Here is a 22,985-nt window from a genome sequence, read left to right on the forward strand (position 1 = left end):
CTCTTGCAGAACTGTAAATTGTCAGCAATTTTGTCAAGACCACTTCGACACCGATTTATATTGAAATACGAATTCAATTTCCAATCCAAAGTGTCTATGTTAATGATACATAAATAAATAAAAACACCCATGGTTTTATTACAGTAAAGTGTAGTAACCATGTTTAGCCAAAAACCAATCACTGCCTCAGTTCTTACCTTATTAAATATAGGCCTACATGACACATTGTACATATCAAGACATGTTCACGATATGTAGTTTAATTTCAACGCCTAAACGAAAAATAAAAGTTAGAAGTAAAGAAGAAATCATTATTAATTGTTTCTCCACGTTTAGGACAGCCAGGAGTTCTGATATCGATCTCAACTGACATTCATTAACAGCAGGCGACTTCCTGCGACGGGATGTGGGCGTGCCCAGTGACACGACAACCTTCAAAATAAACATTTTGTGAGTACAAAGCGATTGTTTTAAACAAAATAAAAAATTACGTGTGTACTAAATTAGTCTGGAACTGTGACTAATTTTTTTTAAGAATTACTAACCAAATGTGAAGCTTGAGTGTGAACATAACCCAGTCTTACGTTTACCCAGGGTTTACATAAAATGCCCTTGAATCTTCTTAGACACTCCTGTTGTGTAACATTTAAAAATCACACTAGTGACTTATTGAGCGTATTGTTAGCATTCTTTGCCTGGCAAATCTCACATTCTTGAAGTATTCCCGCCCCCACAGCTCCACCCTAATGCTCTTCAGCAGCCTGCATACAGTGTGGACACACTGGCCTGCCAGTTGCCGTGGTAACTTGACATGTCTCCATTTGCTCTGATCAATGGAAATGTTGCCGTCGCAGGGAGCACTGCCGCCATCTCTCTCCCCCCCCTCTCTCTCTCTCTCTCAAGATGGAAAACACAAAAGAAAAGGGCTGCTGAGGTGGTGGGTGTGTATGCCAGCTGGGTTTTTTCTTGGCCTCTCTGGTCAGGGTTAAATGATCGTTCATGTCGCCAAAGAGGCCAATAGGCCTAATTTAATTTGAACGCATCAATTCTCTAATCACAGAAAAGAAGTGACATGTGTCTTATGTGGCAAAGATAATCAAACGATTCCCCATCGCGGTTTACAGATTTTGCTGAGTCTACATTTCTGTCAGGGACAGAGGGAATGGAATTAGCTGTGGTGTGTTTGTGTTTGTATGGTAGAGATTTTTTTATGTCAGCATCATTCTAGGCCATGGAAAGCTGCAAGCATAGATACACCGATTTATGGTATTAATTTCTTTTTAAGACATGTGAGCCATGAATTACCACACAGGCCTACCGTAAATATGTCAACATTCATTAGTTATGCATTAACCATAATTTATGCAAATTAAATCCACTGAATCACATTAACTGTCATTTATTTTGAGTAAATGACATGTCAAATTTATTTTCACAAGAAGGTCTGTAATATCTGGAGAAGATATTTGTTGGCATTGCTCTGCTGGCGCACACAACCTAATAAGGTAATATCAATGTGAATTGAACTGTACATCACATGACCAATTTTTGCCAAAAAAGATTCACCTTCATTAGCATTGCAGAGGTGGTTTACTTTTTAAAGGTCTGCAGAAAGTGTGATATTTGGTCATGTGAGGTATTGAAAGGTGGAAAAAGTGTTATGTAAAATAAAAGCTATAACACCGCCAGCAGCTGAAGCACCTGCAGATCAAAGGACCACAGTATTCATTAAACCTTTTGAAAATTTTATCAACTTGAGTTTAATCAGGATGAGTAAACTGAACATCAGGTGGGGATGAGGGGAAGGAGATCTCCCATCATCCGGGTTTTACATTGCGATCTTGTATTTATTTTAACAAACAAATATAAGAATTATGAGCAAAAACAATTAATAAAGTGTTTAAATGTGAGTATTTGAGTATGGGTATGAGAATTATATTTATTTTAAAAAATGCTTCCTTACCTAACAAATCTATTTTTACTTTTCCTACAGCTGAAATGGAGAAATCAAGGTTCTGCAATGTTCAAAACCATTTCAATGCCTCACCTTTCAAAAAAATTCAGTGAAATCTAACTAACTGAAGCTCTATGTGATTGTGAGCCTATACCCCCCCCCCCCCACACACACCCAAACACACATATAGTTTTCATTAAAATGATAAATTGTTCCACACATGAGGCCCCCACTGCGCAGCTCTGGTTACCATAGCAACAGCTGGATCTCTGTTTGTGCTTTTGCAGACTTCATGTAAGTTGCTGATGTTGTGGGCATCGCTCCTGTTTGGAAAGTGTAGGTGTCAGAGTTTCCTGGACACAGAAGTTTTAGGTCGTGAGACCAAGGTGGGCCTTTGAGAACCTTCTAGTCTTTGAGAGGTTGTGAGATGACAGAGGATTTGGGAATCATTTTGGAATGGGCTAATAATTACAGTGATTCCTGCCCCATAACCAATAACTGCTAGAATTACATTGCATTGCCATTTTCACAATCTGTCTTTTTTCAGTAAAATGTGACCCTGGACAACAAAACAAGTCCTATGGGTCAATTTTCCAAAATTGAGATTTTTACATCACCCAATAGCTGAATAATTAAGCTTTTTATTGATGTATGGGTTGTTAGAAAACCCGTGGGGGACTTTCCCGGTGAGAGGGTTCAACACCCGCACTTTTTCTGCAGTTTTGCACAAACGCCTTACAGCAGTCACTCCTCCGTTTCTCTGGCCGCTCTGTGTCTGCGCTCGCTGCGGCTGCCTCCTCTCCTCTCCCTCTCAAACATGACACCGGCTTTGAGTGTGACCGGCTGATGATTGGCTGTTCTGCCTTAAGTCCCGCCTCTCTTGGTGTGTTAGATTTATCGGTCAGCTCGTGCTTTGGAGGCGGGAACTTATGATTTACATCTCCCTTTTCCAGGTACTTTGAATGAGTGTTTATGCTTTCGAGGTTTTTAAATAAGCTTGATATGTGTTTGGGAAGATGTTCTGTTTATGTTTTGTTGACATGTCGAGTGTTTTCTGTATTATATTTCGTTTTTTAGACTAATGCTAATTGCTAATTGGGATATTGTTCAGCAGCTAGCTAAATTCGGTTATGTATGTGGCATGCAATGTATAAAGTAACTGTGATGAAGAAGGCAGGGAATTGACGAGGAGGAGGGACAAATTGTCATTGTTAAGCAGTGTATTTATGGGTTTATTGCCAGTGCAATTGATTTTGATATTTTAAGCATTGTTTGTTGATTAGCTGAATACTTTTGTGGATACTTACCTGTTGTGTTTGATTGTACCTGTTGAGGAGAAAAAAGTGAGAAATGATGTCATTGTTTGCATACCTGTTGAAGAACTATGAAAGAAAAGTGTATATTATTTTAATGTTTAAAAACAGTAAATTGTACCATTATTTATACCACCAGAGAAAAAGCTTTGTGTGGGTGTTTTTTTATCTCCCCTTTTCAAGGCGCAAGTAAGCAAAATTTAGCAGTCTCAGTCACAGTCCTGTCAGACCCATGTCACTATCAAGCTTACCACCGAGTGTGTTTTTATACTTTTCTAGTATCACTCATTTAAATGGGAAGCTTTTTATATCTTGTATGTTATACCTTTTGTACCCTTCTGTCATTGTATTCATCGTTTTTATTGTTAACAAACAAACCACATCCATCCCCTGCACTTTTGAAAAGCTTGCTACGCCCCTGGTTGTTATAGGATACAATAATATCTAGCGGAGATACAATCGTCTTCAGTTTTACAATCGTAAAACTGAAGAATCTAAATATTGAGAAAATTCCTTTGAAGTTGTTAATCAGAGGCACTAGCAAGACCATCCACTCACAAAAATAAAGTTTTTATATATTTAGGGTAGGAAATAACTTTACTTAAAGGTCTAGAGTGGGATTTATAGTGGCCACTAGCGGTGAGTTTGATTGCAACCAATCTCTCAGTCCAAACACGACGGTGGCCACCACTGTACAAAAAGATGTCGTCGGCTGATACAGCGTGTCTTCTCATGTTGACGGAGGAAAGAGATCATGCGGGCATTAGAAAGACTGTGGAAAGAGCAATGTCTTATTTATTACATAAAATAAAGGGTTTGTGGATTTTAAGTATAAAAAGAAGGATAAAAGTCAGGCAGGAGCTAGGACCTGTGTTAATATTATAAAAACTTTCCAGCAGAGACGCGTTAGGACCCGTGGTACGAAGGCTTTTAGCAGAGATACTCACAGATATCTATGGAGATACTTTCCAGCAGAGAGACGTTGGAGAGAAAGATCGTCTAAAAATCACCCCCTAGGAGGTTGCTTTGATTTGGATCAGTATGTGAGTAACATTGGTTTTTCTGTTTGTTAGAACCAAGATATGTTGTTGTTGTTGTATAGCTGTGTAACGGAGCAGTTTTGAGCGTTGTTTATCTGGCACTAGTGTGCTGCTTGTATATATTCGTGTCGTCTTCGCTTATTTTATTCATTTGCTTTATTATCTGCGGGGTCTAAGCTATGATAAAGCTAAGCAGTTCATTTTGCACAGCACGTTTGAGGGCAGCGTTAGCTAACAGTAAATAGCAACGCTGTTAAAAGCGTTTGATCTGACAGCAAGATAGCAGTTCGGAGTAAGTTAGAAGACATTTTCCCCCTTTAAGTCAGGGACAACCGGACTGCATACCGCAGGGTAGCGGGAGAGGAAACGCGCTTTGTAGAGCTGTTGGTCCGTTTAGGGCTACTGTACAAAACATGGCGGCGAATTCAATGTATGTAGGGCCGCTCTGTATGTAGATAGAAATAGCTCATTCTAAGGTAATACAAACATAACGGTTCTTTACGTAAGGTCTTTATACATCTCTGAAGAAATAGTTTATTTGTATATTATATTGCCTTTCTGTCAATAGATCCTCCAAAAAATCCCACATTGCTCCTTTAATATCCTAAAGATTTTTGGCATAAAAGAAAAATCGATCATTTTGACCCTTACATCCATGTATTTTTGGCTTTTACTAAAAATGTTCCTGTGCTACTTAAGACTGGTTTTGTGATCCAGGGTCACATATATTAAATAAAAAAAATTAAATAACAATTTAATTTAGTTAAATTTAAATGCCAGTAAGAGGTAAGACAAACTTTTAGTTATATTCTCCAAATACGTTTATCTTACAAAAAATAGATTTACATTTTTTTAAGGATGTCAAGATACTGTATTTTAACTGTAAAGCAAGAATAGTAATGACTAAAAAAGGACATTTAGATTATATTATACTGACAATCGGTAACAGAATGCTTTATCCAAAAAAACATTTCATTTGGACTGAAGGCAAGCAGAATGTTCATGGAGGACAGAAATAAGATCATTTATATTCAGTCTGAACACTGCATGGCAACAGTATAATAAAACCCCAGGTGTGGGAAGCTCTGTAGACATCATAGTTGTCTCACATATTTCATCATTGTTTTCTCTTGATAAAATAATGTAACCATTAGACAGAAACCTCCATTTGGAGCTGTACCATGTGTTACTAATATTGAAAATTATGTTGGTCTGTTGAAAAGACCAGATATTTGCCAGGCTGGAAATGTCTTGCTGGTTAAGTTAGTTAAAGGGGTAGTTCAAATGACTAACATTCTTTCAAATATCTTTCTTTGTGTTCATCGGAACAAAGTAATTTATACAGGTATGAAGCGTGAGTAAATGATGACAGAATTTTCAATTTTGGATAAACTATCCCTTTAAGAATCTGTCACAGTCTGCCATTTTTGTTACATAAAATACAATTCATGTTTCGAAATTATCTCCCAAAACTTTTGATTAATCTGCAGCTAATAAATGCCCCCCCCCCAAAAAAGCCATAGAGTGAAATTTGAATTAATTTAAAATTATGCTAATTTTGTATTACTATTAAAGCATTTATATTAAAGCAATACGGCTTTAATATAAACAACATACATTACAGAAAAAGTCCAGGATATACAAGCACAGCATGCATTCATCTTCATTTACAGCAACTTGTTTATTATTGTTATTTACTTTGTAATTTATTTTCTCTTTTTCATAAACTGCATCAACAGCACAAAGCATCCATTACGGACAACCACTTAAAAAAATATTCTGGAGCAGCCTGGAGCACCGTGAAGAGAGAGAGCCGACACACACAGAATTCAACCCGCACTGACAGCTGCACGTTTACATCATAACACATTTCAATTCTTCACTGACAAGGCCAAAGTTCCACCTTGACAACATTCACATGCATCAAGTCAACCTGGGAAACAGACAAAAAGACCGCTAACTATCACATATCAATCCCAGAGAGTTGATAGAAATTCTTTTTGTGATTTACACCGGGAAAGATTGTTTCTTTCGGCCATATATATTTATGACACATAAAAAGTGGTGCCTGCGGTAAATTCTTCAGATAAATCCCTTTCAGTGAATCCTGAATCCTGAGTCCAGTTCAATGAAGCTTTTTAGTTTGCCTCTTGTTAACACAAAGAGATTCGAAGACGAATGATTTACAGTTTAAGTGCTTGTTTGAAGTGCTTCCACATTTTCCACATCATTTTGAATAGTCTGCAAATGTTCTGTAAATTCGTGAAATGTCCAGAGTGCCGTTTATCAGTGTTTTTAAAGTCAGATTGCAACGTGTTTATCCTCCTTCATGAGCTAACAAAGCATTTAAAATCAATTTTCACAAGGCAATAAAATATAGTCTAATATCATTGTATCACTACAACATACACTTAACAATCGTGCGTGAACACACATACACAGAAAATGAGCTCAGCCGCACCTTTATGTTCTTAAAGTGACGGTTCACCCAAAAACTAAAATTCTGTCTTCATTTACTCACCTTCGAGTTGTTGCAAATCTGTATACATTTCTTTGTTCTGATGAACACAGAGAAAGATATTTGGACGAATGCTTGTAACCAAACAGTTCTTGGCCACCATTGACTACCACAGTAGGAAAAATTTACGATGGTAGTCAAAAGTGCCCTAGAATGGTTTGCTTGCCTACATTCTTCAAAATATCATCTTCTGTGTTCATCAGGAAAAAAAACATTTATAAAGCAATATTACCTAATATGGAAGTTAATTGTGTCCAAGAACTGTTTGGTTACAAGCATTCTTCCAAATATCTTTCTTTGTGTTCATCAGAACAAAGAAATGTACAGACTTGAGGGTGAGTAAATGATGACAAAATTTTCATTTTTGAGTGAACAGTTCCTTTAAAGTCAAGTATAAACTGAAAAACATCAGCAATACAAACAAAACCAAACCTTATATTACAGTCCGCCTAGCACGTTTGAGAATATGAAGATTATGTAAATACAATAAACCTTTTGATAATGTAGTTTGGCTTTCATTTTCCAAACCATTGTGCTCAAAAGTTTACAGAAGCAATATCCTGTGAAAGCTCTGCTGATTCAGAAGTGCATCTTCGAATAATCCTCATGGACTCCAAATGATAAAAACTATTAAGAATGACGCATGTTGAATGATGTCCACCACGCATCTGCAGTTGTGCTCATGTGTTTCACTGTCACACACGTCTCCCACTTTGTATCTTTTTGTAGTAGTTGTCCTGTTCAGTGTGGTTTTGAGCACTCTCCCTGTCCAGAAGAACCAGAGGGGTCTTACGACGCAGACTGCGACCCCCTGAGGTTTGACCCATTGGAGGAAGTTGAGGAGGAAGCGGTGGCTGGGGCGGCATATGATCGGCGTCGTTGACGGATGAACAAGGAGAGCCGCTCCTGACGTTACGGTAACTGAGGGAACTGTCGCGATGTTTAAGCTCGTACATCTCGGTCATGTTTCCATCAGAGGACCCCCTCCACTCCCAGGGGTTATTGGGGTTGGAGGTCATACGAACTACAGGATGGTGAGGGGCGTGGGCATCCACGGTGATGATGCCTGAGCCGCTGTCACGCTCTGAGGCAGTGCGATTAGGCGGCGACTCTGTGCCTGTGATGGATGATGTTCCAGAAGAAGATGAGGTCTCGGAGGATTTGGCCGATCCAGATAAAAGTCCCTGTTGCTTTGACATGGCAATGACCTGCATGATGCGAGGTTGATTCCCTCCTTTTATGGACGGAATATTAGCACCGCTCTTCTCAGTGATGGACAGCCATTTGGCCCGAGTGCTGACGCTTTTCGGGGATACGGGTGGCGGTACTGAGGGTTGTCCTGGGGGACGAGGGGTCATCACGACTCTAGCTCCGGCTGGTGTGTTAGCTGGTTTGGGGGGCTGTGGCACAGATGCATAGATGGAGGAATGTGCGCTGTCCTCCTCTGTGGTGGTATCGTCACCGCCGTCGGATCCCTGGTCGCTGGTGTCCTCGTCTGGCAAGCTTCCGCCTCGCATCTCCATTGACCTTTGCTTCCATTCGGACACCAGCTGCTGCGACCTCATGGGGTCCAGTGGTATGGGCACGGGTACCGTCACCAGACGTCTCGTCAGCTCGTCTGGAGCTGTTGCGCGGGGCAGAGTGTTGCTGAAAGTAACCATGGTCTCCTTACCCATAGGGCTGCGGGGTGCCAGCAGCTCCACGTCCACGCTGGCCCTCTTTAGGCTGCCCAGGGAGGTTTTCTCACGCTGTACGGGACGGTTCAGCCCATCTAGAGATGCTGGAGATGTAATTTCCTCATTGCTTTCGGAGGCGTTGCCTTTGTTGTAGACAGAGTCGTGACCCCGCTGAGCCAGAGCCCTCAAAGCATCTTTCTGCTGCGGAGGAGGTTGCGGGACGGCTGCGTCCTCGGGAGATTTGAAGTTGGCAACAGCATGGAAAGCCTGGAAAATATTTCAATAGATTTTTGATTGTTTATTCATGCAATATTTCCAAAATAAATGGGGACAATTAAGGGACCACTCCAAAATGATTTACTATTACTTACTATAGGTCAGGTTTAATTAAAATAATCATTTTTGTTTCATTCTGTGAATTACTGACAACATATACAGTATAACATATTCCAACTACAAAAAGTTTTTATTTATTTATCTATATTGCAATCTGAAAATATACAGTACATAAGAACACCAGTCACTCACCAGGTATGCAGCAATACCAGCGCCAATACAGAACCCGACGTAAACGTCGATGGGGTGACTGCGGTACTGAGTGATCTGAGTGAGACCCGTCAACGCAGCCGCAATGGCAAAGGCAAACACCAGGACGGGTTTCAGCAGCTTGGTGCTATCCGAGATGGTTGAATTAAAGTACATCTAGAAGAGCGCAGAGTGTCAAAGGTTTCTGAATGTATAACGCAGATTTACAACACATCGCCTTGCAGCTTTTGACAGCCTGACAAGCGCAGGGCGGGAAGCAGCAGCAACTTATCTCCACGTTTGTTGCATGAAGTGGATCCTGCCAAGTACCGAGACATGTGAAGCACTTGCCTATAATTAGACCTTCACTAATTCAGAGAACAAGCGCAGATACGGATTAAATAATCACACATTTATGTTGAAATCTGTTACTTACATAACCCCTTATTTATTATTTTTACAATACTGTGTTGGTTGTTATGTGTTTTGTAAGTTGAATATACAGAATCACTTACTATTTTGCTTTATAGTCTCAGTGTACGGTAGAGAATATACCACAATATTTGTATTTATTCAGTGTTCTCTATTGTTTACTGTAAACATGCCAAAACACACACACTGAGAGGGTGCTGAAAAGGACTTACTGAAATATAAACAGCAGCAAAGGAAGAGAGGGTTGCATGCTGGGAAGGGAAGGTTTTCCTGTCACAAAGGAAAGCAAACATCTAGAGTAAGTCTAGACCAAAGATGCAAACGAAGCTACTGTCAAACATTTAAATGTTGGAAAACATTTGATACAGGTGAGTACAGCGCTCCCTACACAGGAAAAAAAAACACAGAAGGGAGAACAAAAATAGTGATCGTACAAGGTTAATAATCTTAACAGGTTGGGTAATATTTTCACACAATTTAAACAATTTTGCTATTACCTGGCAGACAGAATGGCATGTTGATCCTGACCAGAGCAGATGTCTTTGGTGATGTAAGGGTTCTTTTCACAGGACACACCTGGGACTGTATAATTGGGTTTGCACACTGTAAGGAAGAACGGCGTGTGATAGCCAGTGGCCAGCTGGATGACATCAGTGACCAATGCTGTCGCACACAGACCAAAAACATGAACACCTAGAAACAGAGACAAATGAGAAGAACCGAAACGTCGGTGACTCATTTTATCACCTCCATGTAACACTTTGTGCATGACTCATGTGTTTGCATAATGTTCATCTGCAGCATTCCTGCACAGAAATACTGCAGATTGCTGTTTTGTTGCAGCTCATAAGCCAATGGAAAAAGAGTTACATACCAACAAAGCGAACCGTTCTCCGAAGGAAAGAGTTAAAGTTACAGCCGCCAGCATTGATGCTACCCTCAATCCCTAGGCGGACCTTTAGTTTAGACTGCATACAGTAGAGCAGACCCTCACCCATCATGATCTGAACACATGAAAACAACAGAAGATCTGTTTTTGTTCTGTTATATCGTAAATTGAATATGAATTAATATAATACACCTGTTCGGATATTAGTAGAAAGTAGAAATATATACTTTTGGGAACATCTGAGGTTTAATAACCAGGAGTGCTTCATTGGATCTTAAACAGGCCCCCAGACCCAGCCCTGATCTTGAAGCCAGCATGAAATAGCATTTTGTTTCTTTATTGTGATGTATTGTTGGGTAAAAAGACAGGTAAATCTAGGCTGGGGCTTGATTTTTTCCTTTTAGAAATTGATTTGATTATAAAAAGGGCATTTCATGTCTGAATGGATTCAGGTCTGAATGTGAGTTTGATTCGAGAAAACTCTGGTTCTTAGTGCATCTTGGTGTATAAATGCTTTTTTCTAAATGTGTAACTTTTTGCTAATTTTGCAATAACCTTTATTACGTTGTTTTTAAAAAGGCAAAAAAGGCTAAACTTAACAGTACCCCATTATGGAACACTGTTTTGGAGGCGGAGCAAGTTATTCTGTTTTCTATTAATCATTCACAGTAAAACCTGGAGCCTATTTAGAATGAAATGTGGATTTCATGTTGACCAGCTAGTTCACATTTTTTAAGGCTAGATGATTAAAAGACAGTAAGTTTTAAGTGTTTTATCTCACAGAGGCAGCGGGGCCAGCGAATGCCAGACTCAGAAGCATGAGTAGAGGTATGAGTTCATCACCGCTGTCCACATAGGGCATGCTGAGAGAACGGTCATGGCAGCGGAATCCCACCTGCGCCGGCTGGAGTACATCCGTGAGCTCCAGGAAGTAAAGTGAAACCATTGAGGAAGCCACAATGGGCAGCTGTGGGCCAGAGGAGGAAAATCTTAAAAATACACGTGTAATTACAGGGTTATAACTAATTTATTACAATGTAATAAACAGTGATGTCCAACTAATCTGTCTTTTCTGTTGGCATGTCTTTTACATACACAAATAGACATTAAAGATTCATAATTTACACCAGATCAAGATGAGAGCATGGGTTAATTACTGTTGAGCGACTGTAGCAGATGGCTGTTAAATGTCAACTAAAGGAACTGTACTTCGGGGGCTGACAGTGTGCTGAAGTGAATTATTATGTATTTTCAATTATGTCTTCAAAAGAAAATAAGAAAGCCGATTTGTTTGGAGTGTGTAATGTAATTATTAAGAGACATTAATTGCTCTATTGAAGTATTAAACTGGTAATAAACAGTGGCACGTACCTCTACAAAATAGAAGCAGGGCAGCATCGTGAGGCTGTCTTTGGGAGGTTTCTTCTTGATTTTTTCACGTGCGGTTATCATGTTGGGCTTCTGAAACTAGATGGTCTCTAAGAACACATAAGTTCATTTTAAAAAGCACATCAAATAGCTTGAGGGCATATTTACTTTTCAAACAGGACGTTGGGGAAAGATATGTCAAAAAGCGTTCTCAATAGGCATGTTAGCATTACCCTGATAGCACACATACATCTGGGAGAAATCTATTTGATGTCTCATTTACATCTGCAAGACATACAGTATTTTTTATTGTTTGCTCATCTGCAATACATCTCTGAGACGTCTGCTATCAGATGTCGAATAGACATCTGGATGTCAGTAAGATGTTTATGATTTTGAATGCATGTAAAACTGCTCTGTTCAACAGTTGTTTTTACACAGCAGACGTTTTCCAGATCTCCAGATCTTCAGAAGGCATCTTACAGAAGTACAGTACCTGTGCTATGTGGGTACTGTATGGCTTTAGTTTACAACAACTATTTTTCCTATTTTTTAGACAGAAATAATAGAATTACAGAGGTGGATTTTCTTTTTAGAAAGCAATTTTGACACACCTGGACACAAGATAAGTTATCAATATTTTTTTATGTTTCTCATTAAAGACACTCCTTAAATAATTTTAACCAAGATCACAGGTACGTCTCTAAGATGTCTGCTAAAGATATGGAGATCTGGAAAACATCTGCTGTGAAAAAACATCTGCTAAACATCCTAAAAAGGAAGTTCACATACATTCTAAACAAAACATCTCACAGACATCTTCTAGATGTCTATATGACATCTGACAGGAGACATCTCAGAGACCTACATTTATATAGACGGTTTCATCAGTTTCGCACGCCTTGCCTGTGTTCGGTTATAATATAACCATTTATTTATATTTAATTTATATTGATATTAATTTATAGCCTACTAATATTATATGTTAATATGTTAATTGTATTAAATTAAATTAAAAATAAATTTGAAACTAATATTTTATAGTAATTTAGATTCTTTGCTAAGGTCTAGTTAAGTTTGGGCCACAGAAAGTTTGTTTGTGCTGTTGCGGCTGAAGCAGTCTACAGCCTCACAAATGGCAGCTACTGACTAAAGTCTACCACTTTAAAATGCAGTTATTGTTTTAAAACAGAAAAATACAGAGCTTCAGTATTTTTAGTAATACTGAGATTTCCTGCAGGAAAAAAAAATCATTAGGATTTTCTCATTTGAAACAGATTGAAATCCTCCTGACAAAATGGATGATGACAGACTGCTTGCCTGAGACAATATTAAATAAACATCTCCTCTCAGATTATTCTCAACTGAACATAATGAACAAATGCTTTTGCAGGCTATTGTTTGAGCAAGCGGTGACTAAACAAGACATTTGTCCCAAAGACACTTTCCATCTCTCAAGTGGGAATGGACGAGGCTTTGCTGAAATTACCAGGGAGCCTATTTTCAAAAGTAGGAGCTCTGTTTATCTCCAAAAGCTGCAAAGGCCTTCCAGGCACAATATCTCTGTGTGTATTTTCAGTGTGTGTGTGATTTTTGACGAGAAATCCATCTAGCGCTGGGATTTTTTTCACATTCTCACAGCGTGTGGCTTTGATGGCGAAGAAACTTAATTAAACTTGACTGCGTTTCTCACATCAGACTGTTCCCTGCGACAGTGGGGTTAAAGTGTGTGTTGTATTTTCTGACCCTGCATGCCTGGTGTGTCCGAAAGGATCTTTGCAAAATTGACCCACGACACTTCAGAGCGATGCATGGGGTAGATACAAATTTCAAGTCATGATAACCACTCAAGACAAGTCATTATACACTTGAAGTTAAGAGACTTGAGGAAAAACGATTCAGAGATAAGAATGAACGCATCGGTTCCGCTAATGTCAACACGTCACCAGCCAGTATAAAGCGTAAACGAATCTTAGATAGATAGATAGATAGATAGATAGATAGATAGATAGATAGATAGATAGATAGATAGATAGATAGATAGATAGATAGATAGATAGATAGATAGATAGATAGATAGATATGATCCTCAGGAATTTCTCGGGTGTGAATTAATTGAGAATTGTACTGACTGACCTATGTTTTGCAATGACAGGCGAGGACATCGTGCACATCGACTATAGGTTTATGTGAGGAATCGTAAGATTATAATATTGAATCGCAAAATTATAATATTCAAGAGGCAAAACTGTATAAATTAGTACTATGCATTGTTAAATAATAGCTCATTTACCTGTGTAATGTGCATTATATAAAACTAATAGCAGTACAGTAGCGTCACTGCGACACTCTCGGTCATTACAGAGAGTTATAACACCGCATTTAGGCTGAACGCGACAATCACCAAAGCGTGCGCGCAAAGCTTTGTCAAATGATAACGGACGCGTTCCAGTCGCGTCGCGTCCAGCTGCAGTGTTTATTCCGACGCACCTGCTGCTGTTTATCATGCAGGTAGAAAACTGGAATAATTCTCACCTCGACTGTGAAAACGATTCCCTGAATGACCGAGTGATTATTCCCAGGAAAATAACGTATTCGTTCCTCACCGCGGCTCAAATCATGTTCCTCTTTCTGCTCACGTTTTACACGTAGCGATCACGCAGCCGTGGACTGCTGTTATGACAACTGAATTCAAGCACAATATTCCTCAACTCACTGAGCTGCCAGTTACAGCGTCTCCTCGTGCCGTCACGCTTGAGCTTCAGTCAACCCCAGTATGATCAGAAGGACCCCAGTAACAGAGATCTAATGGTGTCTGTATCGAGCAGCATTCACTGATGTCAATAAAATCAGTCCGTCCATCATCATCATCATCATCACCACCACCACCACCAGTCAGCAGGTGTGGCAGGCAGCATTCCTGCGCATCCTCGCAATGATCTGCTGTGATCTCCTCGTGCGCATATTATGTTGGCGGTACCCGCGCGCGCAGGTAGCGTGTGCTTAGAGAAGGTGGGGTGGGGGAGTGTTTTGGGGCTGGATTTGGACTAGTGTCATATGTAAGGATAACGGGATTTAATGAAATTCACATTAAAGCAGAGAAATAATCGTAGACTTACATATAAAAGCAAATAATCGTTTCTTCACGTGGAACAATACAAAACAAAACTGGTCCATATGGTGTACAAGCGTCTGTATCAGAGTGAATTAATAAAGAATTTATATTCATTTTTGTTCAGAGATGACTGAATACGCAAAGCCTAGTCTAATATGATCAGTTGTGATTTTGAACGTTTGGTGATTCAGAGACCCCTCTGGACCCATGGATTGTTCTCTTTTTAAAGCTTTATACTGTAAATCATAGAGTTCAGACGCAAGAACAGTTATGTACAAAGTATTTTTGTTGCCTTGTGTAAGGAGGATAGAAGGACGAATATATTTCATTAATAGGGATTACTCACCTGTAGGGTAGTGTTTTCATCTCACATCAATATTCCTGACAGCTGTCAAACTAAAAGCAGGAGTGGCCAGGACATGCAATTGCTCTACAAAGCTTTCCACATGTAGTTATCAATTATTTATGACACAACAGATGCCTGCATGTTTCATTTACAGACTAGGACACATTAGACTCATTCTAATGCTCTGGGGTGTGAGATGAATCGGGTGGGCACCTGCTGATGTGACAAAAAATACGGATTTATTCCTGAAATGAGTGATTGAAGCTTAGCACCTCCTCATGGCTGTCAGACCATTTTTATAAAACCGTTTATTACGACCTACAAAATTACAAAACAAAATTGTTCATATTTACAACAGCACAGAAACATGACGTTATACACTGACAAAAATCACACTTTTTTTTAAGGTTCACTGTTCTCTGTGGGATTCAAAAAATGTTAATTACTGAATTTTTCAGCTAGTTTTGGCCATATTTTACAGATATCTCCAGGCATGTGGTCGTTAGTTTTAAGTGGAGGGGATTTTTCTCCAGAGACCTCCACACAGACAGTTCTTGATCCAGCGCTGCTCCCACTGTCTCATGGCATTGGTTTTATTTGGGGATCCGAGCATGGTGACACATCCACATCTAAACAGCACAGAGTCACAACATCTCACAAAAAAGTCTGGCTAAATTTAGAAGTCATAGATCTTTTCTTGAGCAAGCTTAAAGTCAAGTTCAGCTTTGAAAGCATCTTGACATGTCACATTGGAAATGCTTCTTTTTAAAATCTACCACTATTTGCTATTATTAGAGTGACATTTATTGAATTAACCAGCATTATCACAGACTGGAATACTCAATTCTGATTGGCCAGTCATGATATTCCAAGCTGTTAAATTTAAAAATAAAGGTGCTTAAAAGGCCATTTTTTGTTCCACAAAGAACCGTTCAGTCAAAGGTTCTTTAAAGAACCATCTCTTTCTTACATTTTTATAATCTGAAGAACCTTTTTTCGCCACAAAGAACCTTGTGTGAAACAGAAAGGATCTTCAGATGTTAAAGGTTCTTTATAGAACCAAAAGGTTCTTCTATGGCATCAAAGAATCTTTTGAAGCACCTTTTTTAAGAGTGTATTTTCAGATAACAACCACTTAAATCCAATAACACAGGCTCATTCGGGTACTACAATATAGCTTCACATATAAATTCAATATAAAAAGGAATAAATCTGCCTTGTGTAAATCCGTTTCATATCAGGGTTCTGATAACCCTGTCAGGATTTGCATTGCAGTGCCCCTTACGCAATTTATTGCATTAAATATGGGCAAGATTTTAGAAGTATTACCTACAAAATTAAAACGGTAACCTAAAAAACATCGAAAGTTATTTTATGTAAAATTTTATGTTAATTGTTATGTATGCATGTATGTAACAAATATTTTTTTCTCTACCAGTATGTAAAGACCACATAAAACACTACATAAAACTTTTATTGTTAAATTATGTAAATTAACTGTGTTAAACCAACTGAAATTATGCATATTAAAGGTATAGTTGACCCAAAAATGAAAATTCTATCATCATTTACCCACCTCTTATCATTTCAAACATTTATGACTTTCTTTCTTCCGCAGAACACAAAATAAGTTATTTTGAAGAATGTTGGTAACCGAACAGCACTGTCCCCCATTCACTCCTATTGTATGGACACAAAACCAATGCAAGTGAATGGGGGCCAGTTCCCAACATTGTTCAAAATACTGTATATTATTTTGTGTTCTGTGGAAGAAAGAAAGTCATAATGGTTTGAAATGACAAGAGAAGTAAATGATGACAAAATTTTTATTTTTGTGTGAACTATCCCTTTAATAATTAAATAAACAGTAAAAACTTAAGTAATATTTTATTAAGTGATGGAAAGAAATCATTATATTATTAAATCATTATTTCCTATTTATTAAATTATTAAATCATTACATTTTTAAGAATTTACACATCAATTTGTTGTCCAAATAAAGTAAATCAAAGAAGATGCAGAGGAACGCATGTATACCTGGTGCAAGCTTTACAGTCCTCTGTCGGAGTGATGCCCAAATGTAAACATCTCAGATGGTCCATTCTCTGAGACGCTGGACTTCTGTTAGATCAAAGACAAAAAAACACAAATGTGTTAAATAATGGCAGCTGTTAAATGCTCTGTACATAAGCAGAGTCAAAGCACTGATGAATTGACATAATGTCATAATGTCTCACCTGAACACCTCCACCTGTGCAGTATGGTTGAGCCCGGGCAGCGTGTAGGGTTTGCCGAACTGCAGTCTGAGCGGGTGTTTGCTCTGGATCTTAGTGATAACACCATCATTGATGGGCAGCCAGTCCATGTTGGGTACCAGAAGCTGACTGGGGAGCAGACAGCACTCATCAATCAATGTCTCGTCAGGGTCCTGCGGGTGACTTTCATCTCGAGCTGCCAGCACAGAAAAAACAGCAAGACATTTTTTTTACAAAAGCTTCAAAAAATTTATGGATTTAGGTCTGCTTTGCTGAAGTGAGGGAAGGTTTGACTCACAGCACAGCCAGAGTTTGGTCAGCAGACGGAAGAGCAGAAACATGCTGTCCTGGTTATCAGATGTGGCTGTGTAGATGGGCAAACAGCCGGGCTTCAGCAACCCCCAAATACGAATCATCACCAGCATCTCTCTGAGCATGCCTAGAGATGCGCCATCCCGCAGGAAACCGAACCCTGGTCGTACTACTGAACCCTGAAAATAAAGTGTGCAGGAAGAGAGATTTGTTAAGCTTTGAAATAATGGTAATTTCATTAGAAATTAGGGCAGTTCCACGATTAATCGTGACTAATCCAGAATAAAAGTTATTGTTTACATAATATATGTCAGTGCACTGTGCATATTTATTTTGTATTTATAAACACATATATAAATGTAATGTTTATATATAAACATTTATTCGTTTTTGTATTTTATGTTTTCTTAAATATACTAGGGCTGTCAAATGATTTATTCTGGATGCGATTAATCGCGATTAAAGTTTGTGTTTACATAATATATGTCTGTGTATTTTGCATATTAATTTTGTATTTATTAGCACACACACATACATGCATATGTTTAAGAAAAATATAAAATATGACAATTAATAAACTTTTTATATAATTTCAATTATTGGTAAATATAAATAAATACATTTAAATATTTCCTAAATATGTATACATGTATCTGTTTATCAGGGTCATTTTAGTTTTATTTTGTTATTTTTAATATTTTTAATTAGCATTTATTTTTAGATTTTTATGCTAATTTTGATTAAATGTTTAGCAACTTTGTTATATGCGTTTGTCATTTTATTATTCATTTGTTTATTTTTTATGTTGCTATATAAGATTTATTAATTTTAGTTCCGTTTAATATATTTTTACTGCTTTAAACTTATTTCAGTTTATTTCTGAGGCAAAATTCAAAATCTTTGTTTGTTTGTTTTTTTCCCAATAATTTTTAGGCCAATATTTTATTTGATTTCAAAAAACAAAAACGCTTTCAAAGTTTTAAATTTAGTAAACTAAAGTAGCCTTGGTTTATAAATACAACACTAATATGCATAGTACACTGACATATTATGTAAACACAAACCTTTATTCTGGATGCAATTAATCGCGATTAATTGTTTGACAGCCCTAAAATATATGCATGTATGTGTATGTGTTTATAAACACAAAACTAATACACACAGTGCACATACATATATGATGTAAACACAAAACCTATTCTGGATGCGATTAATCGCGATTATTCTCTGGGGCAAAAAACTGGGGCAGATTTCAAAAGTACAAGGAACTGAGTAAACTTTCGAGGACACTTCTGTGCTTAAATCAGGGAGCATCAAGATTCATAACTACTGTGCTAACGGTCTACTGGCTTTCCTGTAGCCCATCTTGTACTGACATACATTACTTACATTACAAAATAGTCATAAAGTCACCAGCTTACCTGGTTGGGCAGGTTGGCCAGTAGGTAAAGAACAAAGTCGCCCACCCACTGAATGAGCTGCTGTAAGGACTGAAGAGGGTGACCATCCAGAACAAACTCCTCTGTCTTTAGATTGATCATCACTTTATCGATGTCTAGACAGATCAGATATCGCCATTAGTTTCAGATCAACAGGATAAGAAGATAGATGGATGGTTGTTACCTATGTCAGTGTTTTTGGCACAGATCTCTGCGAGTCGGTCTCCGGGACTCTTGTCAGGTGTGTTGAGCACGTGGGGTCTCAACAGAGATTTCAGCGTGGAGCTGATGGCGATGAGCAGCAGTTTAGCATGAAAGTCACAGGCTCTTGCCGCAGTGGCTGTTGAAAGCTTACATAGAGACGCCTTCACCGCCACGATACGTGTGGACAGAACCTTCACCACCAAGCAAAAGTTAAAATATGTGTCAATAAATAGAACTAAAGAGAGTAAGAACAATATATTTTATATACATTTATAATATATAGTGAGTATCCTGCAAGTTGATCTACCTGTTGCAATGCTTGGTTTTGTCTCATATACTCTTCATGAAGCTTCTCCAGAAGGTTATGGACCATGCCGGGCTGTGCGTGCAACAACACGTCCCACCAGTCGTACCCTGTTACCATGCAGTACTCCAGCAGAAACAGGAGGTGCCGCAGTAGCGTGTTCATGTCTAACATCTGCCCCATAGATGGAGACACTCGAATCATGTGAAGCTAGAGGAGAAAAGGATGACGTGATTATATGAAGACGTGAAGAACAAGTTATTTCTATGTTATTGCTGTGCATCACGCTCCACACCTTGCCGTGAGTATCCACGCCCACCAAAGCCAGAGAGGTCCAGGAGAACTGAAGGGCTTTGAAGTGCAGCGTCGGGCCGCCCGCTCTCTGACGTTTAATGGCGGATTCCTCCCCAACCCGCTGAGAGGAACCAGAGGAACCGTAGAACACACCCATTGTGTGCAGGGAAAGACGGTGGAGGATCTGAATACTGCCATCATGGAATGCCAGAGCAAGACCTGTACAGTGTACACATCAGCATTTAACACCCAAATAAATAGAAAGTGATGTATTTTTAAAGGGTTTTGTATGAGGGAGCATGCACAAGATGTCGCACCAAGCCCAGGGAAGAACTTGGTATCAGAGGCGACTTTGAGATCAGTGTTGGAGATGGAAATTGGAAGTTTAGGAAGAGCAATAGCAGAGACTCGGTCCAGATCGTTGGTTGCGGAGAGAATGCGCCACTTTAGAATCATCGGCTGCTTTTCGCCCACTGAGTATGGCGAAAAAATAAACACAACACAAAAATTTTGATTAACTTTCCATTCAAGAAACCAAAATGCAACATGAATATGCTTTAGGAATACACGGTGTCCCTTCCACGACAGCATCGATGTAACGTACCCACAGGTGAGCGATGCTGAAAGATGTTATTGACAGGAAGACCCTCTTTCCGCAGAGACCAGCATTCAACAATGCTGCCCATCTGACAAGACGCACAAAGCAGCACCTTCAGAAAAACAGAGAATCCAAAGTAACATAACTGACAAAAAATTATAAATGCATTTGAATGTATGAATATATGCTTCATGTAAACAGAAAAACAATCCAACATTAAAAAAATGAATTACTTAACAAAAAGGAACTCTTCCTGTATTTTCTGACATGCAAATAAAAAAAATCATGTGCTCACTGTCTCACCTGTTCAGAGTTCTCACGCGTGAGAAATTTCAGGTGCGTGACGGCAGGGTACTTGTCTCTTCGGACCGGGTCGGTGGTGCAACGCATAAACAGTGACGGCAGCAGCTCAGTGTCGATACGGCATTTTTCATTCACCACACTTACACACACTTTATAGAACTGCACCGGAGAAGAGCTGCTGCCGTCTGTGGCCGCCACCACAATGTTCCCTCCCCCAGTAAAGGCGATGTCAGCCAGGGCCACTCGGCCCCTCAGCCTGCACAGGCTCTCGCTGGCTGTCAGCAGTGTACCGTTGGGCTTTAACAATGACACTGTGACCAGTCCGCTCACAGTCACCGCTAACCAACCCTCCATAGGTTTCCCACCAAACAGTGTGAGAGAGGGGGAGAACTTGACTCGTGAAAACTTCTCGCCGAAGTTCGTAGAGCCCGACTGTAGGGAGAATAAAGACATGAGATAGAGTGTTATAAAGAGATGTAGTTTATGTGAATGGATGAAATTCATGTCCTGTGGGTCCGGAGAGTTCCTTACCTTTTCAACATGCAGGGCGAGTTTGACTCCATTGTGTAACCATGACAGGGCTACTATCGGATCTCCGTCCACTGAGCTGCTCTGTGTGCACTCCCAACTGTTCACCAGGTGCTCTGTCATACCCCAACACTTAATCTGTCCATCCCCATCAGCTGACAGCAGCCGCGAACCTGATGCACATCCAACATGTGACAATTGAGTATAATTTGTCCAGATTTATGCCATTAACTAACATGGTAATTTATTCATCAAAAATGACAAACCTGATTGGTCCCAATCCAGACAGGAAATTATCTCAGTGTGACCAGAGTTGATAGAGTAAACATCCCAGGGATGGTCAGTGTCAAGGATATGTATCATATGACTGAGATCTGTAGTAGAAAGTCATAGAATAGTATATTGATGGTTCTCAGTTTTTCTCCTGATAATTTAAAGCCTGACAATTATGATACAGCCTTTATGTACATCTAATCCCCCAAAGATGTATTTATTGTCACGTAAATGTACACAATTGCATTCATGATATAGTCTATTACAGATCAAATGGGTATAATTTCTATAAAAGTCCATTATTCTGTAGGCATAACTCACAACTTAATCTCATAACAAAGCAGATTTCCGTACCTTTGTCATCTTCCTCGTTTTTCAGATCGGTTGTGAAGGCAATGAGGTTTCTGCATGACCAGGCGCACACCAGAGGGATCGAGGGACAGTGGTTGCTCTTTGGTCTCTTCTCCCACTCGCAAACATAAGCGATCTCCATAATATAATGAATTAAACTACCGCACAGATGTATTCACTGAAGATCTTTAATTGTTTAAAGAATCATTCTGTGTCCAATAGTATGTTAACGTTAATCAATAAACGACAAATCTCCCCAGCTTGACAGACAGGCAAATGCTACAGGCTGGAAAACATGTTATAAAACTGCATGCTATTGTTTTTTAAGTTGTATCATTTTAAAGTAGAATCCACTCGACTTTCAGAACTCTATTTGATCTACAATGATGTTTTTATCGGCCGATTACAGAGCTGATGTGTTCCTCGATTCATTCCAGCTCCAATACTCGACGACCATCTTCCGCCCCTACTGGACTGGAGGAAGGTTATACATGCGGGCATTTATACATTAGACACATTTCATTTAAAAATTCTGCATGGTGTACGTTTTATCAGTACATTTACTGGGGATCAAACCCATAACTCTGAAGTTACCCTAAAGATAAATACTTATAATAACATGTGCTCACCCTACCACAACGGGGCGCTGTGCACGTTTACTGTCAGTGCACCCTCTTGTGCACTGTGCTTCCACCGAGTCACATGTACCGTAGCTGTTTTTCTAACTAGCCCTTCCACTCTTGTTTTTAAATTTATTTTACGTACAAGTACATGTTGGTACATTAGAATAAAGAAAACAAAATAATAATAGATCAAATTAAATAAAACATATAAATAAAAGATAACATGAAAATAGAAAATGAGTTAAATATTGTTTACAAATATTATTTAAGTCTTATTTAACTTATCTATATATGTGTGTGTAGCCCTTCCAGTCTTCATTTGTTC

General features: G+C 39.0%; 2 protein-coding genes across 3 annotated transcripts; both read right to left on the reverse strand.

Annotated features, from left to right (window-relative positions):
* Positions 1–5,310: 5,310 nt before the first annotated feature.
* Positions 5,311–14,718, reverse strand: plppr3b (phospholipid phosphatase related 3b). Of its 2 annotated transcripts, none has more exons than XM_057362629.1 (8): positions 14,432–14,718; positions 11,719–11,825; positions 11,129–11,314; positions 10,333–10,462; positions 9,956–10,151; positions 9,671–9,728; positions 9,030–9,203; positions 5,311–8,768 (listed from the first exon to the last, which is right to left on the reverse strand). In XM_057362629.1, exons 2-8 carry the CDS (start codon positions 11,797–11,799, stop codon positions 7,521–7,523), a joined length of 2,073 nt encoding a protein of 690 aa, XP_057218612.1. In that variant the 5' UTR covers positions 11,800–11,825; positions 14,432–14,718; the 3' UTR covers positions 5,311–7,520. The 2 variants fall into 2 exon arrangements, with proteins under 2 accessions (XP_057218612.1, XP_057218611.1); XM_057362628.1 differs by having other exon boundaries at positions 5,312–8,768; positions 14,251–14,717.
* A 735-nt stretch (positions 14,719–15,453) lies between these two features.
* Positions 15,454–22,686, reverse strand: med16 (mediator complex subunit 16). Its single transcript, XM_057361997.1, has 14 exons — positions 22,041–22,686; positions 21,680–21,787; positions 21,417–21,586; positions 20,886–21,317; positions 20,589–20,694; positions 20,302–20,457; positions 19,986–20,203; positions 19,694–19,900; positions 19,367–19,577; positions 19,165–19,298; positions 17,730–17,922; positions 17,414–17,627; positions 17,214–17,297; positions 15,454–15,805 (listed from the first exon to the last, which is right to left on the reverse strand). Exons 1-14 carry the CDS (start codon positions 22,177–22,179, stop codon positions 15,685–15,687), a joined length of 2,493 nt encoding a protein of 830 aa, XP_057217980.1. The 5' UTR covers positions 22,180–22,686; the 3' UTR covers positions 15,454–15,684.
* Positions 22,687–22,985: the final 299 nt, after the last annotated feature.

This window comes from Triplophysa rosa, linkage group LG20 (assembly GCF_024868665.1).
Source record: "Triplophysa rosa linkage group LG20, Trosa_1v2, whole genome shotgun sequence".
NCBI classification, from domain to species: domain Eukaryota; kingdom Metazoa; phylum Chordata; class Actinopteri; order Cypriniformes; family Nemacheilidae; genus Triplophysa; species Triplophysa rosa.